The following is a 19,561-nucleotide window of genomic DNA, read 5'->3' as shown; positions in this document are numbered from 1 at the left end:
AAGAAAGTTCAATTTGTTTGCTCAAAAATGGGGGGCGAAGGAGGAGGGGGGGGTCAGACTAATTTCAGATTTGTATGTTTACTTACTTGTGGGAAAAATAAATAAATACAATAAAATAAATCAACAGGGTCGTTCCAATAAAGTGCTACCTCGTACAAAAATGAGTATTGAGCAACAGAAGAAAGTTTTCATTGCAACAGAAGAGGGAAGTGTTAAAAAAAAAAAGGGGAAGGAGGAGGCCGGTTGAGCACTGCGTGTACTATACCTAAGGCTGGGTGTCACAATGTGATGTTTTGCAATGAGGTGTGTACTGTCTGGATTCTCTGGAAATTTTAAAAAAAAAAGCCAGTCAGCTCACACACACGTACGCACACAGACACACAAGCATCTGCATTCTCAAACACAGTTCCTCACATAAAGCCACATAAAAACCCTCACGGACGTCAGCGTGGAGGAAATAAACAATAGAGTCACATCTCCGACGTTTCGCAAGCGGTTGGGAGAAAGGGGAAGTGACATCGCGGGGCACACACCTCTGAATGGGAACTGATGCTAACTGAAACAATGATAATACCAACGAGGACGAGGAGGGAGGAGGACACAACAGGATGCTGGTCAGATGAAAGAGCCCGAAATGTCAGACAGCCTACAGACTGTTGTCGCCTTGCAATCTTAACAGCCAACACCAGTCTGATAAGCTATCTGACAGGCCGAGAGAGTGACGGACATGCCTGAAGACGTATGCATGGACACACACACAGAACAATGAATTTTAAAGAGAGAGCGAGAGAGAGAGAGAGAGAGAGAGAGAGAGAATTCTAATCCGACTTACCGTGATGGGAGGAAAGAGAAAGAAAAAAAAGAAAAAAGAAAAAGGAGGACATGTGAATGTTCTCGACTAGAGCCGGTGCGGAGCACAGGGTTCAGCTCACCCAACAGTACCCCTCTGTTTTGAATCTACTCAAGTGATTCGTCTCCTGGCTCCGTGACTGAGGGGAGTGCAACGAGTTCATTCGAGGGTTCAGCTGAGGTAACGGCACAGACGCTTTTCACTGTGAGCTGGAGGGCTTTTTTTCTCTCTCTTCTCCTCCCTCCCTCCCTCCCGCTGCTTGTGCCTGCGCTAGCGTCCCCGCTGCTCTCAGTCCAGTGTAGCACGGAGAGAGAGGGAGAGGGAAAACGGCACATTTCATTGGCGATTAAAATAATAAGAGAGAGAGAAAAAAAAAAAAAAAAAAAAAAACAGGAAAAAGGCAGTGGGGTAATTGTCGAGCCAGCTGACGTTATCCGACAAAGAAAGAAAAGCCCGGTGTCCTCCTTTTCGAACAAAAAGCTCCAAAGGACAAGAGGAGACAAAAAGAAGGAAGATTTCTCTTAACGGCTCTGAGCTAGCACGTCAGGTAGTAGCCTGCATGCGCTCACGAGCGGCTTTAATCCACAAAAAGACGAGGCGGCTCGCGCTAACGCGAACCGCTATCTGCGTGTGACGCACAGACACGCGCGCTCAGTTGTAGATCTGATTGAATATATATATACACACACGGCTGCATCTGGTAAAGTAGCCCCCCGGGCTGACTCATGCGCTCTCTTCCTGGAAGCAGAACAATGAACGCAGACAAAGGGACCAGCAGGGGGTGATTCAAGACTGATTTATCATTACTTATCTAGAAGTACTACAGCCCACACAAAAGAAGAAGTCACCTATCTCACCATGTGTATCCTAAAATATTCACTGACATCCCCACAGCTGCTAGACAAGAAGTGGAAATGATGCAGTTCCAAAGAAAACCTCATTCACTAGTTTCTGATCTAATCAGCCAGAGCAGAGCAACTTACAAAGCTGAAAGAGTATTCTAACAACTAGACAGCAAACACAGTTGGTATTTAAAACAATTCTACTGTTGTGATAAACTTGGGCGAGACTTAGGAATAGTTAAAAGCATGGATGCCTACATAGAGTCACGCAAATCCCAAGCAAGCACCTACCTTTGAGGGGAAAAGACACATAAATCACAAAATAGCTACCAAATTGCAAAGCCTTCATAAACTAGCGAATGGAAGTCCAAGTTCAAGATAAACATGTTGTTACAGATGCAAGAGAGAAACCAGATGGGTCGGACTTTTTTTTTTTTTTTTTTTGATTGTTGCCTGGGATAATGACCGGGTATTAGCCAAAAGGGAGAGTAGATATGAAGGAAGGAGGGTTTGGAGGTTGGTGGTCCGACGCAATCTTTCCCCCCCGTTTGCCAATGACTGGTCCTCACTCCGTCTTGCTGTCCGAGGACTTGTCGTGCCGCTTGCGCTTGGCGTAGCTCTGCGCCATGGAGTTGACAATGGAGCAGACAAAGAAGCATACCATGATGACCACAACCTTCTCGAAGAGCCACGAGAGCCAGTTCTCCTCCTGCCAGGAGCCACAGAGAAAGAGAGAGAGAGAGGAGAAGAGCTCGGTCAGTAAAAAGGAGGGCCACCCCCTTCTTCCTCCCACCAACACCACCACACGCAGCAGAAGCACCCCCCCTCCACTCCGCTCTTCCCCTCCGCTCCTGATGCTGTAGGCTAGGTGGGGATCCAGCTCCATGTGCAGGACAGATAGAGATCAGGGGTAATAAAACACGCGGCAGCCCCCGCCGTCCTCCCTCCTGTAACGCCCCCGGTGACCCCAGCCTGCAGCCTGCCTCCACCGAGTTAAATTGCCTCGCTCCTCTCCCCCGTAACTGCTGGAGGCTCGGGTTACAAGAAAAAAGGAACATTGTTCTAGAAAATGCCTTAATCTGTCCTTGTGCAACTCAAAGTCTACCCTCTTTATTCCTTCTCCTTCCTTGTACGCACTTAAAAAAAAAAAAAAAAAAGAAGAAGAAAAAAAAATCGTTCTCAATGAATCACTAAGTGTACAAGCGAGAGGGGGAGGGGGGGAAGGACCGAAAAGAGGGAAAACGGCTTTAAAAAAAGAAATAGGCTTCAGCTACAACTGGCTCTTTTTGTTCTAGACAAGGTGGAGGGGGGGGAGAGTTTGATGGATTGTCACAAGGGTGGGGGTGTTGTGGGGGGGGCGGCTTGGTCTACAGTTAATGCTGGGTTCAGGCGGGGCACCGAGTGCAAGTGTGTGTGACACATAGGGGAGTGACTACACTTGCACACACTCTTCCCTATTGGTAAGACGGAGCATGAGTCAGCACACCCCATGCTACAGTAGTACAGTTCGGGTGAAGCGGGACCCCACGCTACCCCCGACCCCCCCACCGCCACCACCACCCCTCTCCTCCTTCCGTCTCTCCCCCACCCGCCCGCCCGAGGCGGCGCGATATTCACTCTGTCATTCTGGGACCCGAACACGTCTCTGTAATTTACTCTATCGCTAACAGGTTCAACGGAAAGCAACAAAATCTAAAGAAGTTACCTCCCTGGGTCTGTTTTCTATTTATTATTTTTTTAAATTATGACACATCTAATAACTAACAAAATAATACAAAGTGTGTTCAAGGCTGAAAATAGGGCAGTTATGTAAATACAAAAAGCAAAGGGGTTGAGCTTTCTTTTCTCCGAACGCACGTGTGGATGAGTAGAAAGTGAGATTGGCGTGGGGGCCCGAGGCCCCTATACTTACAGCTGGGGTCCCCTCTCCGGTGACATGGTGCAGCTTGGCCTTCTGGGCCTCCAAGTACTCCCTGAAGGGCTTCTGCAGTGCCGCACCCAGCAGAGGAACAGCGCTGTTTCCACCGACAAGAGGAGGATGAGAGGGTTGGGTGGAGGAAGAGGAGAAACAGAAAGAGAGGGAAGAGGTGGCGGGGTGGGGGGCAAAGAGACAGAGAAGGGGAGGATGGTGGTGGTGGGGTGATGGAGGGGGGGGCACAAATCACGTCACATCATTGTTACTCACCAGCCCAAGGGCAGCAACAAAGGGAGGCATGCCGTCCTGTCTCCGGTACTGTACAGAGCCGGCCCCGCTTCCTCTCTCCGAGGAGAGAGAAAGACGGGGCAGAGAGCAACGAGTGCAACCCCCGTCACCGCTCATCATCCCCACACACACACACACACGCACACACACACCATAAAACACTCACTCAGATTTACGAAAAAAAAAAAAAAAAAAAGAACAAAACTTCAGCAGGCAATAACACTCAAAAACAAACCAGAAACCTGACAAAAAAAAGGGGGTTAAAAATAAAAGTTGGCCTCATGGTCCTCATGCGGCAGCTGCGGCACCAGTAGTCAGTCACATTTTCCTGCTCAGCTCGCCTCTACACACACACACTCTCTCTCTCGGCTTCCTCTCCCGCTCTACGCTCTCTCTCACTCGCTCACATCGGTGAACTCGTTCACCTCCCCTGCAGTGCCTCCTCTGCCGCTGCAGCGAGGAGAAATGAATGACTTCTCAGAACTCTCACATTTATCATAGGCGGTTCCTGTAAGAACTGGTTTCAGCCAATTAATGAGGAAGTGAGTCGTACCCGAGCCGCGACGCCACTGGCTGAGACCCGCGGGGGCCGGCCCACTGGGGGAGGGCCGCTGCTGTAAGACAGCCCATATTAGGAAACCCTTTACAAAATGCAGTCATCGACTACAAGCATTCTACTTTGGCCCCCTCCCTCAACCCCTCCACCCCTTTCCTTACCCTCTTACACACGCTTAAGGAAAAAGAAAAAAAAATGATGTGAGAGACTACAGAGAATGGCCTAGAATAGCGAATCAGTGGCCCATCCCTGAGTTAAAGTTAGTGATTAATCTCTAAACAAATACACACTAAAGACCTCCACTAATTTTCTTTTATGGATGCAACACTTCTTCCCCCCCCCAGGGTTTCAGATCAACGCATTCCTCCTTTTCCACGTATGCATCTCTTTTTTTTTCTTTTTTTTTTTTTGTTCGCATGGGGCAGCCACCATCAAAGCTCCGAGGCACATCAAAGATTTTAGGGCAGCTCTTTGCGTGGGCAGTCATGTCACATACGGTTGGGTTTATGGCTGATAACTTTCTCTCGAGGAGGCAAGTCATTTCCGTTCCTCCCCATCCCACACACAGACACACTCATACGTGTACACACCTCTATCTTACGGTGAGAAAAGAAACACTTTGTGTTAAATGATTGTGTTTACGACGAGGAGTTCCCTTAATGATTAACTTTATTACAGGTAGTTCACATCCGACTTGTAGAGAGGAACATGAAACAGATCTCTTTGGATTGGACTCTGGTGTATTTTATGTTAAGAACCTCATGGCACAAAAAAAAAAAAAAGTTTGTTTTTTTTGGAGGGAAAAAACTAGCCTTCAAATTCCCCATCCCCCCAATTTGAGCAAATTCCCAACATATACACACATAACTTAAAATAAAGAATTTGGATCTGAAGAAAACCCAAATATCAGTGTGACTAAATGGAAAGTTTTAGAAAGCTCTGAAGATATACATTCACTCGGCGTGTTAAAGCACAGAGGTAAGAACACGGAGAGAAGAAGAGTTTTCAGAAATGGCGGGCGAATCATCTCCTACACGATGAGCAACACTGAGTCATGAGCCGAGCAAATCCACCAACAAAGAAGCTCAAAGCTTACAGTCTGCTGCAGAAAACACAACCACACAGTCCACGGGTCTCTGCTTTATATGTCTGGTCATTTTTCTATTTTTGGGAATATACACTTCTTTTTTCCTGACAGGGTTTGTGGACAAAGCTGGATTCAGGAATTCCTCTTGTAGGTGTGTTGAGAATATATCTGTGAGTACATGTGCTGCACATCTTTCTGTGACAAAGGAGATCTTAATGGTGCAAGACAAAGTTATTTTTCTGTTAGCTGGGATTAAAACACTGTTTCTTTTTGTAACCTGGAAGTGGATTTAAAAAAAAAAACATTGAGAAAGTACAGAGCAAAAACTGTAAAGACAGTTGTTTTTTTCCATGTTCAGTAAATTGTTGGAAAATGTAACAATAATTATTCTCAGGACATTTTTTTTTTAAGTGGAAGAGTGGAGTCATGTTTATTTAAAAACGTAAAACAGCAACAAAATGTCCTACATGTCAAGCAAAAACCAAATCAGTACAACTTATCAACTGATTTGAATAGAGGAAATTCTGCACAGGTAAAAAGAGGAATAAGGAAATTCATGCTGAAAATTTCTGAAAAACTATAAATCCTCCTTTTAGAACTGAAACTGTTTCAATTCTGTGTCGAGTAAAATGTGATGCTTTCAGTATTCTTTTAATTTAGTACCTATTGTAAATGTCATGAAATTCAAAGTTGTCCGACTGAAAATAAAGATCACACTCATAACTTTAAGTGTATTTAATAAGGTGGGACAAAATTGTTCTGCATGTGCCACAAAGGTGTGCCACACTTCTGGGTCCGTCACTCACAAAATAAGTCGACTATTTTGTGATTTTGTCAAGTATATTAATAACATAAATAAATGACGCATGTTGGTGTTTGGTGCACATGATAATCCTTTGAGTGCTTGAGATAATTTAAAAATTATTGACTTTTTTTAATCAATCAAAAACAAAATAATAAAAAACTAAAATAATTTGGAGTGTGTGTGTGGGTGTGTGTGTGTGTGTTACTCTCTTCAGAAAGCTGCAGATAAGGAATGAGGAAAAGCAGAAATAATAACAGCAAGGAAAATTTAAAGAGGCTGTAAATGTTTTATTGAAAAACTGTAACACTTCCCACATGTGGATCCTCTGAAACATTTAACAAGTAAAATTATTTTAACTACCCAGAAATATATATATATATATATGTGTGTGTGTGTGTGTGTGTGTAAAGTCTATTTTAGATTTTACATTTTTCATGTCACAAAATCACATTGTACATTTTCTTTTACAAATAATTTTTGTAAAAAGCCAAAAGTTGTTTGAAGAGTTGCTGCTAAAATTTAAAAATAGCATTTATTGTAAAAAGTAATGTATGTTCTTTTTCTGCCTGAAGCTGATTTTGTACGTTAAATTATTTCACCAGAGGAATTTGAATACACGTCTTTGCAAACTGAAAGGTGACATAATGAAATAAATCTGATACTCAAACTTAATGTCTTTGTTGTTGTTTCTTTTCATGCATAGATGCAAACATAGAGTTTTTAAAAAAGTGTTAAATTAGATTTTAATGTATTTAACCACAGAGATTTACAGGGAACCAGAACGTACATCACTTACGATGCGCTCACACCCTATTTTCTTTCTTTGCTTTCCTCTAAACAAGGTAATACCGCCTCATTTTGAGAGTACAGTCAGATGAACCCTGCTCAGTTTGATCAACACTTTTTGAACATGAACTGATCTCATCCTGAGATGCAGGAGAAACCAAAGCTCTGCCACCTCCCTATAATACCACCAACACAATCCCTTCTTCTGCTTTCCCTCCCTGCGCTCACACAGCACATCTCTGCAGCTCATCCCAAAGCAACAATTATTAAACTGTTTGTCAGGTGGAATCAAGTGTATTCTGTGAAATATGACAGCTCTGTCTCAGAAGTAAAAAATACTGCACCACGTTTAAATCCTTGAGCACATACACCCACACACATGATTTGCATAGCTGTTAAAGAGTAAAAAAAAAAAAAAAAAAAAAAAAACTCCAGCAAAAATAATAAACTGAAAAATAAAAAGGAAAAGAAGTAATCAACTGGATAAAATTATGAAGCGCTTGGAGGAAATCACGCAACAAACACATTCATTTCTCCAGGTTTCTGATAAAAACTTGTGGTAGATTGAGTTCACTTAGAAATTAAAAAAATTAATCTCTGTTGGCATTTTCTGAAATATGTGTTCAATAATCTGGAAGGATGTGGAGGGGAAAAAATCTCATGTGAAGTAAGAAAGGAGGGAAAATCCCCCTGCTGTCTGCTTCCTGATTATTGTTCTGAAGGGTTAATTTGTGAGCAGCGTTTCAGTCATCTCGTTTCTTTTTCCCCCCCCCTTTTTTTAATGAACTATCATTTCCTGCTTCTGTTCATGGAGAATGGAGCATGTCTGGATGTCCTGTGTTCGTTCTGAGAACGCTAAATTCCAAAGGCTTCGAGTCAGACGTGACCTTTGACTTGTCTGTGTGCCACCTTTAGGGTTCCCGGCTTCTTGTTCCTCATGTTCATGAAATTCCGACACACACACACACACACACACACACAGGCACAGTCACAGGACGACACATGCGGGCTCACGCACACACACACACACGTACGTACACACACACCCCTATACATACACACAGGCAGTCATGTGTGCCCTGACGTCCTGGGCAGAGGAAGATGGAGAACAACGGCTCCCATGACAGCCAAACGCTGGCCAGGTCCAACGGGTTACGACATCATCACAACAACAGGGTTAGGCAATCACTACTGTTACCCAATGCTCCACAGGGCCATAGTTCACACCTAACATAACAGGAGCAACGCTGCGAGAACACACACACGCAGGGTGGTGAGGCGGTGGTACAGAAACTCTGACCTCCTCACCATCTCTGTGCGCAAAAACAAAACGCTCTGAGCGTCTCTTTACGAGCCGGCTGCGGGGAGTAAACCTGCAAATCTGATCAGACGATGGAAGCCTGAGGAGCGGGTCATTCGGCTAACGCGGGGGGAAAATTGTGACTCGCGTGAGAACTGTTTGCAGGTAATATCTGTCTGCGTGTTTGAGTGAGCGTGTGTTTGTTCCTCCTCCAGTCCGACCAGGCTTTTTTCCCCAATGACTTCACCGCTAAAACATGGAGCCCACTCCTGGACGGAGATCCCCCTGCCCAGGGTGTTTATCACATCCTCGCTTCAGAGCCATCTGTGTCAGCCAACACTCACACACACACACACACACACACCCACATATGGACACATCCTCTTCGGGTACCCAGAAACACAGCCACACTAAAAGTCACCTTTAACCCCCATCTTGCCCACACAGAGCCTGCTGACCGGGGCGTGGAGAGGCCGGGTCACTGGGCGACCACACCTGGACCCTTCAGCTGGTGGAAAAGCGTTTCTTCAGTGACTCAGAGGTGACTGGAGACAAATCCAGACAAGAGAACGGCAGCAACGGGCAGGTCAGAAATAGCAGAGAGGCCAGATGGTGACATATAAGGAAGGCACATCTGATTTTCCTAAAGTTATATTAGAAGGGACACTTGCTCTATGTGCGACATTTACTGTACTTTAGGTTGCATTTACACAGTATTAGTCCTACGTAACTAAGCCACAAGGTCACAGTGTGGATTATGGAATAAACAAAAACTAAAGTATAAAACCCTGGAAAACAATTTAACTTGTTTATCTTTCCTCATGTTATAACTGGAAACATCGGTTTAATTTATCTGGGATTTTTTTTATATAGACCAAGATTCTTACTTGTGGCTCCAGGCCCGCAAGAGGCTCTTTGGACCTTCCACAATGGCTCCTAATAACTTTGGCAAAACTAATAAAGAACCAACTAATGTATTTAAAAATCTATATATATAATAAAACTTCCGGTTTTAGCCGCTTTTCATATTTTTCTGATGGAATAATTGGATTAAATATACACATAAAAAGGACTCCAATAAACCCGTAATATTTTTCAGGTCTTTTTTTGTCATTAGGTTGGAAGCTGCTTTTTCACATTCAGCTTCATAGGCCAAGCGCTCACAGCGCACAGAGATACACAGAGACTCGGTATAAATACATAAATATTTTTCTACAAGTCCCAAAGAAAGAAAATGTGTCCACTCACTTTACTGCAAAACATGTGGCATCTTTCTTTCATTTAAAACCTAAAAATAGAAATGAAATGATGGTCCTGTAAACACGAGAATACAAAGTATTTTTTATGTTTTTCAAAAGATCATGTAACCAGTTTTCCTTCGCTGGACTGAAGGCAAAAATGGCTCTTTAGATTACAAAGGTTGCACAGCCCTGATATGAAGAGGAACAGAAAAGATGTTCTGTTTTCTTGTTTTGCAAATTAAAATCTCAAAAGTGTGGCATGCCTCTGTGTCAGCTAAAACTAAAAATCCTCTTTGCAGAGGTAGCTCAAACTCAGTCAGATTGGCTGGAAAGCATCTGTGAACTGGATTTTTCAAGTCTTGCTGCAGATTTTGTCGGAATCTGCACTTAACGTGCCATAATGTGAAAAAAAAAAAAGCAGAAAAAAAAGACTAAGGGTTGTGAATATTTTGTTGTGCCGAGCACAAACGTGAACCTGTGGAGCTGCTTCTGCATACAGTACACTGCGGCTCTGTATTGTTCCTATGAGGCATGTCACATACACTACTGTATGCTGCTCGAATAACCACATGGGTTACAGTACAATGTACCTGGCAAAAGCCACAACATGCTCCACATCTTCTGCCCTCACAACTGCTCCTGCTGCTGCTTCACACGTCAGACGACAACAGATGGGTAACAAGATCAGGCACCCATTATTTTGCGAAGACGGTTGGAGCGAGACACAACCAAAACCCAGTTAAAATACGGGAACGCGAGCATCTGCTGATTTCCTTTCGCATCTGCTCAACGTAAAGTGAAGCTGCAGTCTTGAGTTTACGTGCCGCAGACGTTGTGGTTAGAAAGTCAGCAAGCAAAAGCAAAGTGAAAGTGCTTGGTGTCTGCGTGTCGGTGTGCACTCAGAACAGCCAGATTTAAACAAGATTATATTTGAAAAATACAGCTAAATATTCAGACGCAGGAGCCACGCCTCTACTCGTTGCATCTGGACCATTGCGTTACTGTAAGAGGAAGATGTCTCAGCTTTCAGACCGGAGCCGAGTCCTTCCCTCCCCACGTCTTCACAATGCAGCTCACACTTACTGCTCCCTCAGAGCGACTTGTTCCTTCAGAGCAAAAGATGCTGATGGGGAACAATGTGCCCGTTTTCACCGAGGTATGACTGATACAAAGCTGGGGCCCGGATGTCTGCCCAGCTGCTTTCTGAGTCAGGTCCTGTCTGGGGTGACTCGCCTCCAAAACACACACAAACACACAAACAACATCAGGGAGAGACGTTATGGAGGATCTTGGGTCTTTCTGTTGGACACTGCTGGTTAAGAGTCTGAGGTCACGTTGTGTTTCCCCTGACAAATTAGCCGTTCTAAAAAGGAATCAGTGTCACACTGTTACCTAAAAACGACATGTAGGTCATTTGTCATCCGCTCATCATTTGCTGGAAACTTGGCCTGAACGTTCGCAGGACTAATCTGATGAGGGAGCAGCTTGTGTGTACAAAAAAAAAAAGAGAGAGAGATACAAGGATAGGTATGGATCATTATGAGATTCTCAGCGTAGAATAATATGGAGTCAAAATACTGCAATTACTCAGAAAATTAACATGAATGTTTGACAAGAGCTGGATGCTTTCACTTATAATGTATAAGAATTCCTCTTATTCCTGCTGAAACAACATATTAGTTTCTGCACCTATAATAATTGTACGTTTACGTTTATTTAAAATGTGCCTGGTCACATAATAGCAAAACTTATATGTTTCACTAAGCAGCACAACCTAATTCAGAGACGGCAGACGTATACATTTAATTCCTTTTATATGTTCAAAAAGGCGTGCAGTGAAGCAGCCACTCATTAAATTTCACCCCTTCAAGTTAAACTGTAGTTGTATCTGTATAATATAAAATAATGTAACAATTTTAGTTCTAACAGAAGAAATGAAAATGAAGCCATGTCACAAAAACAAAAGTATAAATTAAAACAAAAACTCTTAACTACCATTACAGCTCCTCCAATCTGAAGGTTTTGCTCGTCATCTTTGCTTTTTACTGACACACCACATGTTGCAGTGCAATTCTGAGATTATAGCGAGTCATTTTCAGGCTGTTTTTTTGTATTAAAAAATCACAAACTTTTAAAAATAAAAAGCCAAGTAGCTTTGACATAAATCCGCTTTTCACCTAGCGGCTAAACCATGCGGTATTTTCTGGCACTTTGATTTTTTTTTTGGGTCACAGATTCTAGTTATTGGTCACAAAGATTCAAACACAATAATTCACAGCTTTTTACACAAATTGTTGCTGCTTGCATAATATATTGCACAATTTAAATAAGAAGTGCACTATATAAGGTCTGTATCTGATTAAAATGCATATTTTAAAATGTTCTTGAATTAAATCATACTGATAACCGGGACAACCAACCCGCTTAGAGCATTTGATTTTTACTTACTGTTTGCTACAACTAAAATGAAAATCGCACCAAATTATAAGCTTTAATTTAATTGTACTGCAGACATGCTTTGACATCAGTTTAACCCATTTGTCAGCAGAAACCTCCTTCTAGTTGTTCTCACTTAAAAATCCCTCAGAGTGTACGGCCCCTCTGGATCACAGAATAACATCTTGAACAACTGAACTACATAAAAGTGACCCTCATCATAAAATGTCAGCCATCTAGGAACCAAGATTTCTGAATTATTTGTCATGGAGATGTTCACTTTCTTTTTTTTTCTTTTTTTTTTTTTTGCTGTAACAAGCTTTTAATAAAGATCAAACTCCTTGCACAAGTTCCACTAGTGACATTAGGCACAATCTTAATATCTGTTAATTGTATTTTTTTTCCCTCTTTTATGTTTTGAATAAAATTTCTCTTCAGAGATGTTTGCTTGTGTGATACACACACTTGTACAAACATGTCTTGTCCCTGATGTTGCTCACTAATTCCTTTGTGATTCTTGTGCTTCCTGTGATTCCAACACTCCAAATGCACACAAAGCACAATTACCTTTTCATTTTTTCAGCACACTTAAAAAAAAAATGTAGAAAAAAAATATATATATCCTGCAGCAGATATAAACAGTTTGTCACTCAGTTGAGTTTTTATTACAGGAAATATATCCCATGCAATATCATCTTTAATGGCTGCCGTTCGACCTTTCGGCCCGCAGGTAAACCTCCCACTGCTTCCCTGTGTCAGAGACTCAAAGGTCTGAGGCAGGGGTCTGCAGCCTGCGGCTCCAGAGCCGCCAGTGATTCTTTGAACTTTCCACTATGGCTCTTAATAACTTTGAAATTTTTCTGTTCTTCTTTTTAAATCAGCGATTAGATTAGAAGCCATGTCTTTCTTTTAGTATTTTGTCACATCATTTTGGATAAACATCAATATTCCACGGAAGAAAATGCAAACATTCTTTTTTGCTTTGTTTTTGCTAAAGTTTCTACTAAAATAAAGTATTATTTTAAAACCTAATATTTACAAGCAATTGTAAGTTGTTGTGTTTTTTTTGTTTTCTCAAAATGCCATGTAACATTTGTGGGTCTGAGCAAATTTCATTTAGCAGGACAGACGTCTGATCAGAAGCTGAAGTGGACACGACGGGAAAATGGACGCCCCTGCTGATCCCTGCATTAAACGTAACGACGGCGTAACAGAGTCTGTTGGCCTTCCGACGCTGCGACCGTGGTGTCCATCATCTTATTGGCGGTGGTTTTTGTTAGCGGTGGAAGGACTGATCAACGCCATCTTTGTCAGGGCGCTTTTCAGTGACAAAATTTCTCCCTTTCTGCAGATGTAACGAGCAGGAAGACTTTACTCGTGAAAACAGGAGCGTAAGTGCAAATACACAATTTTCAGTTATAAGTTTTTCTATTCTATAAAAGAAACTGACTGATTAAGACGACTAATAGCCCCAGGTTAATGTGGGGAAGGAGAGAAAGCCAAAAAAAAAAATCCCTTCATGGTAGGTGATTTTTAGATCTCTGAGTTGCTTCTATTGAAGACAGTCACACATTCACTTTGAAACTATACGAACCTTGTTTCTATATGAGCTAGGAGTGTGTGTGTGTGTGTTTAAGATGGGTGAATATGTCAGTGGAAACAAGTTGTAACAGACGTTTTCTTTCTCCCCTCACACACCACCAGTTCAGTACGTGTACACAAATAATAGAACCAGTGTGAATACCCAGAACAGTGTGATTTGCATGGCCCTCTGCAATTTCAGTTCTCTACTTATACATTAATACATGAGCATAATGGGAAACAGGAAATGAGAGGCAAGATCAAAAGAAGATATAATTATCCACAAACGTCTTCTACAGCTTGTGTGATTAAAACTGTATTCTCCTCTTTAGATTTAAGTTGCTTTCTGCTGGTTTAACCTCTAGACATACCAATTTCAGTTGCAAAAATATTTTTTTGCATGATAAATAAAAAAAAAAAATTCTTATCCTTTTGCAGAACAACAAAAAGATAAGGAGAATGAGTGAGCCTTATAGTGTGTGTAGGAGCTTACACTGTTTGTCAAATCTTAATGGATCTTTTCATTTAGATTTCAGCAGTTTTCGCTTTAAGCAGCACAGATCATTTTCTAATTGAAGACAAGAAAAAAAAATAATAATAAGTTGAAATGATCCACTCATTACTTTCCTTGAACTTTGGTCTCTGACCTCAACATTTAAATTGCACATAATGTAAAAACTGCAATGATTCAGTTCTAGTGCTAAATCAAAGAGTCTACACCTACTCCCAGCAGGGTCCCTTCTAAAAACAAGACCAGAACGAGGTCATGTCCCACTGCTGATCAAAAGCCGCACCAAAGATAAGAAAAATAACTGAAATCACCTACAACAACTTTTTTTTATCAAACACTTTCTGCAACTGTACCCCACTATCATCGCACGTCATGTTAGTTTGGCTCCTCAGGATCGGATGAAACAGCTGCACGACAATGTGAGACTTCAGCTTTTGTTATCCGTTCAAAATGAATCATTGTAACCGTTAAAAAAGTCCCAAAAAAAAAAAAGAAAGAAAAGGTTTTTTTCTCCTGCGTCAGTCTGCATCAGGCACAGAAAAATACGTGAGCTGTTGGAGATAATTGTCTGACTTGATGACGGCAATTCAAATTATTGATGAATGTTTTCTTTTCATGCGTAATTTTCTACACTTACTATTAAAATCCCCCCCCCCCGGGACCACTATGCATTCAGAAGGGTTGCATCAAGTGATTATTTTAGTTATTACTCTATTGATTAATCGAATAAGAAATTGGCACACCTTGCATATTTTTAATTTAACCCTTTTCATACACAAATAATTTAATTCCTTTTATAGATAATAAAATGCACATTTTATTGCCCAACATGCCGCGACGTCGCGTTTCTTTAGTGTGCTTGATCATTTGTAGCAAAGGATGCATCTGTGGAAAGCTGAGCCTTTCTGTTTGACTAAACATCAACAGTGCAGGAATAATCTGTTGATTCATTTTTGTATTAATAACCAACTGGAGATTAATAATAGGAGAATTTCTTTAACAGAAATCAAATCAGGTGAAGCTAAAACTGCCACTTGAGTTCTGGGTAAAACATATTTAACCTTTTTATCTTAAAAGTATTGTGTATAGTTTTGGCCTGATTACCGCTTTGAGTATATTATTCCTTCAGCAAATGGCCTTCTTCATAGTCTGTATAACCCAGTTAACAATTAATTGATTACTAAATTAGTTGGCGATTATTTCAACAATCGTTTAATCCGATTTGCGTTTCAGCTAAAGTGTTCAGTACAGTCCACAGGTGTAAATGTGCTGCATGGTGTCATGCTTTGGTTATGAACCGTAAACATTGACTTTAGTAACAAATTAGGCAGGTTCTAAAAGTTTTTCAATGATTTCAAAAGCAGAGGTGGTTTAACCAATGGGATTACTGAAAGCTATGTGAAGTATTCCCTGAATTCACTCTATAAAGTCAGACAGATTGTCTGTCTGCTACATTTTCCTCTGAATGAACAGATAAAACTTTTAGATCAGCATTTGGGCCGCCTAATTGAATATTTGTCCAGCCTGTTTTAGAGACGTTAAGCTGCATAGATAATGCTAAACATTTTAAACAAGACAAACTCTGTAATAATATATACGGGTATTAAATCTAATTTTCACGCCGTGTTACATGGAAACTCTATTTAAAACACTCTAAATAAATAGTGTGAACTGAAACGGACCTAATTTCTTCTGTACTGATGATTAAAATGAGATCTTTTATTCCTTTACAGCTCATTATACATCAGAAACACTCTGAATATTATATTGCTAAATGCATACAAATAAAAGAGCTTCATTTGACTTATTTTTGTTATACATTAATTTTCCACTTGCTTAAATTTTTAGCATTTTATAAACTGACATCTCCCTCAGATTTAGGTTGAAAGAAATCATTGAACTAGCAAAATATTTCTTCAAATTGGAAGAAACATTTTTGAGTGACTCTGTTGGAAACTAATGGAGAATCTGTGGAGGTAGTTAAGATTAGGGTGATGGAAAGGAGGCTTTCCAACATCAGAGACATATCACCAAAATAGAAGTGGAAGAAAAAAAGCTGAAGGTTTGATTGTTGTAACACCAAGTAACATTTTTCTTCCACAATCTTGCTTAAAGTGTATAGATATTTTTTCCACATGTTGTTTTTAAATAATGTGTAAATTCACATGGATAAATCTTTCTTTTTTCTTTTCAAAACTATTTTCACTCAGTTCTTTCTAAATGTAAATAGATTTGTCCTTTTTTCACCCACCTCTGGGTTGATAATTTGAAATCTAAATTATCCAAATTTCTGGCCTCCTAGGGGATCTTCACATCCCTCCACAGGATCTCCACCAGATTCAAGTCAGAAATCTGTCTGGGTCACTCAAAATAGTTATTATTCCTTCCAATCAGAAGAAACGTGTTTGTAAAATTAAAGGATTATGCTGGATCTAAATCTGTCGGTGGTAACAGAAAAATGAAGTCCTTTTATTTGCACGCATTTAGAAATTGAATATTCAGAAGGTTTGCGAAGTCAGTAATGAGAATAAGAAGGAAAATAATCTGTTTCTGTTGGTGCAATTTCTTGAAAGTGTTTTTTATTATAAATGTGACATGGATATCAATTGTATTTAACTGTAAATGTAGGAAAATCAAACTTTTAGATTAATTAAGTAATAGAAAGATGTTTTAAAATTTAGTGAGTTTCTACGCGTTTAGGCCTCAGGTTGTAAGATTACTCACTTTTAAAGCTCTTGTTACACTGAAGGTGATAGGAACTAAACGTCTCCGAAAGATTAAAGTTTTTGTGTGGATGTTTTTGTCAATGCATAAATGTTTTAACTTTGCATTTTTATAGATTTTAATTTGCACAGTTGTGACAGTGTGTGAAACATGATGTACATACAGATTTCCTTGATTTATTTTTTAATTCTGACAGATTTCTAACAAAGAAACTAAAGAAGTAATAGAAAAGCAACATTTGCATTAAAAACTACTTCAGTAAAGCATTGAGCTGTTACTTCTTGGAGGAGAAAAAAAAGTCTTAGAATTCTGTTATAGATTGCTTTAATAAAACAAAACAATGTTCCAGGTAAATGGTGTTTTTTTTTTGGTGCTGAATGAAGACGATGGAAACTCAAAGCAGCTCTTTTGGGATCCAAAAGGCAGAAAAGACGACTTGTTTTAACTTGTTTAAACTTATAATTAAAGACGTGGATTTGGCCTCGACTTGGAACTGCCGTGCAAAGATTTGCAGCTCATCACTGGTACCCACCTCTGGCATGGCAGTTCACACCAGCGCACCTCCTCACGCCCCAGTAACGAGAGCGGCCCGCTGGGACCCCCTGAAGCGGACGGCCTCCCTCGTGCTGCAGGAGCAGCGGCCCAGTGCGCCGGTAACGGACTCCTGCCTTGGAGACACACTCACATGGCAATAGGACCATCCTGGCTCAACACATCAGTCTGTGCTGGTTAAGCTTTTGAGGTTTGGATTCTCCCTGTCTGCTTTCACCACCAGAGCATGACAGAGAGACGCCATGCAACATGTGGAGATGGGCCGACTCAATCAATTAGATGGATTTAAAGCGAGGGTCACTGTGAAGATGAAACCATTGCTGTGATTAGTTATACGATTTCAGTTCGTTTTTTTTCCCTCTCTGTGACATTTGTAGGAACTCGCATCAGTCCCTGATTTTATCGATGAATCAAAATGTTTGGATTTTGACAATTTAATTATTGGAAAGTTGTGATTCTCCAAAACAAATCCTGATTTTGGCACTTCTTGGGTTTTCATAGTTCCGAGTGATGTCACAACGCCCACGGCGGCCATGTTGTTTGACAACTGTGCGTAACTGTTTATTTGGACTTTGAATTAAGGTCAGCTCTGCGACCAAGAAGTAGGGCCAGACTAAGATTGTTTTGTATTGTTTTCTCACTACGTGAATAAAGTCCTATTTTTAAATTCAAGTGTGGAATGTTGAAAATCTCATGAAGTTATACTTTCTAGACAATACTTACCCGTTATAGAAAAATTTCATCTTTTTACACATCGGAAACAAATCATCAGTAAAAAGACTCAGAAATGTTTGCGCAAAGAACTGAGCTGGTCACGTCAGATAAGTCTCTCGAAGCTTTTTTCTCATTAAAACAAATGTTTTCTTGTAACTCTTAAGATGTCTTTTCTGGTAAAATTGCATCTTTAATCTGCTAATATTAAACTGTATTCTCATAACCAAATAAACATTCTCGTAACACTTCGCCGTGCAACTCAAAGAAAGGTGATGGAAATAAAAGCCACTTTTTGAAAATATTTTCTGTCTAAATTTCCATTTTAGAAAAGAAAGCAAGAAAAACGTTGATTTAAATCAGCTGTGTTATAAAAGAGAAATACCCAAAAAACGTTATTTTATTTTTAAGCCGTATCCTCCAACAGTTAGTGAGCTGATGTAAACAAGTCTGAATCCCAAACACTTCCGTCCGACGGCCCTCACCGCTGCAGCTTTCCTCAAAGTGAAGGCTGGAAAAACCGGCACAAACATACGAGCGAGCAGCTCAGCCTCGACGCAGCGTCTCGCTCCAGATCAAACGAGAGGACTGAGGCGGCATGCCAAGCACCGGAAAGCTCCCTGATCCAGTCCTGCATGCGCTGGATGAGTTTGAGTCTTTCCTGCTTTATGTCATCAACTTGCTGGCTGACGAAGCCTGAGCCGAAAGAAGAGAAAGGAGGACAGAGAGGAGTAGGCACAGAGAGAAAAAGATAAATCTGTTGCTCTTGTGTTGCGTGAAGCGTGGCCGTGAGCCACTGCCAACTCTCTGAAGTGCATTCGGAGTGGTCAGCTTCACAAGAGCTTCAGAATGTCCTCGGTTATTTAATTAGAAAACCCCAAAAAAACTCTGAAGTTGAACTTTAAGGCTGCATTTCGCAGCGATAATTTATGAGCAAATCACTTCATCCCCTAAGGAGAACCAACCATACCCAACGGTTACTGTTGCAGTGGCAGCATCATGCAATGGGGTTAGTTTTCTTTTTTTTTGTATGGGTGCATGGTTAAAATACAGCGTCGGGTAAAAAGCTCAAGATGAAAATGGATTTTATTTGTCAGTAAAAGCAAAAAAAGCTTTGCCAAAAGGGAACTAAACCAAAGATGAAGAAGTTTCTAAAGCATCTTCTAAAATGTTCTCACTTTATCATTAAATATGTGTAAAAAAAACAAAAAAAGCGGATTCTGCTGACTGCTTTCCAAAAAGTACGATTGGTTGCAAAACAACATGAACAAAAGAAAACCATCCACATGTTGAAACATTGGGGACGGCAGCATCATGCTGTGGGGTCACAGCCTCCTGCACAAGATGCCTCGTTTTAAGATAAACATTTTTGACCT

At 40.8% G+C, this 19,561-nt stretch overlaps 1 protein-coding gene across 5 annotated transcripts in view; it reads right to left on the bottom strand.

The window, feature by feature from the left end:
* Positions 1 to 338: 338 nt before the first annotated feature.
* LOC103476097 (vacuole membrane protein 1) overlaps positions 339 to 19,561 on the bottom strand; it is a 76,748-nt gene continuing 57,525 nt past the window's right edge. For 4 of the 5 annotated variants that reach the window (XM_017308616.2, XM_017308615.2, XM_081615940.1 and 1 more), the window contains 2 exons: positions 3,605 to 3,707; positions 339 to 2,401 (listed from right to left, as the gene is read on the bottom strand). In XM_017308616.2, coding sequence (XP_017164105.2) covers positions 2,258 to 2,401; positions 3,605 to 3,707 — 247 coding nt within the window. In that variant the 3' untranslated portion in view covers positions 339 to 2,257. Of the gene's footprint in view, positions 2,402 to 3,604; positions 3,708 to 5,607; positions 18,882 to 19,561 lie in introns of those variants that run through there. The other variant, XM_008428189.3, reaches the window with a different exon arrangement.

The sequence above is a fragment of the Poecilia reticulata genome, chromosome 14 (genome assembly GCF_904066995.2).
Source record: "Poecilia reticulata chromosome 14, P_reticulata-male-v2, whole genome shotgun sequence".
NCBI classification, from domain to species: Eukaryota; Metazoa; Chordata; class Actinopteri; order Cyprinodontiformes; family Poeciliidae; genus Poecilia; species Poecilia reticulata.
This window is presented reverse-complemented; position numbering and strand designations above follow the sequence as displayed.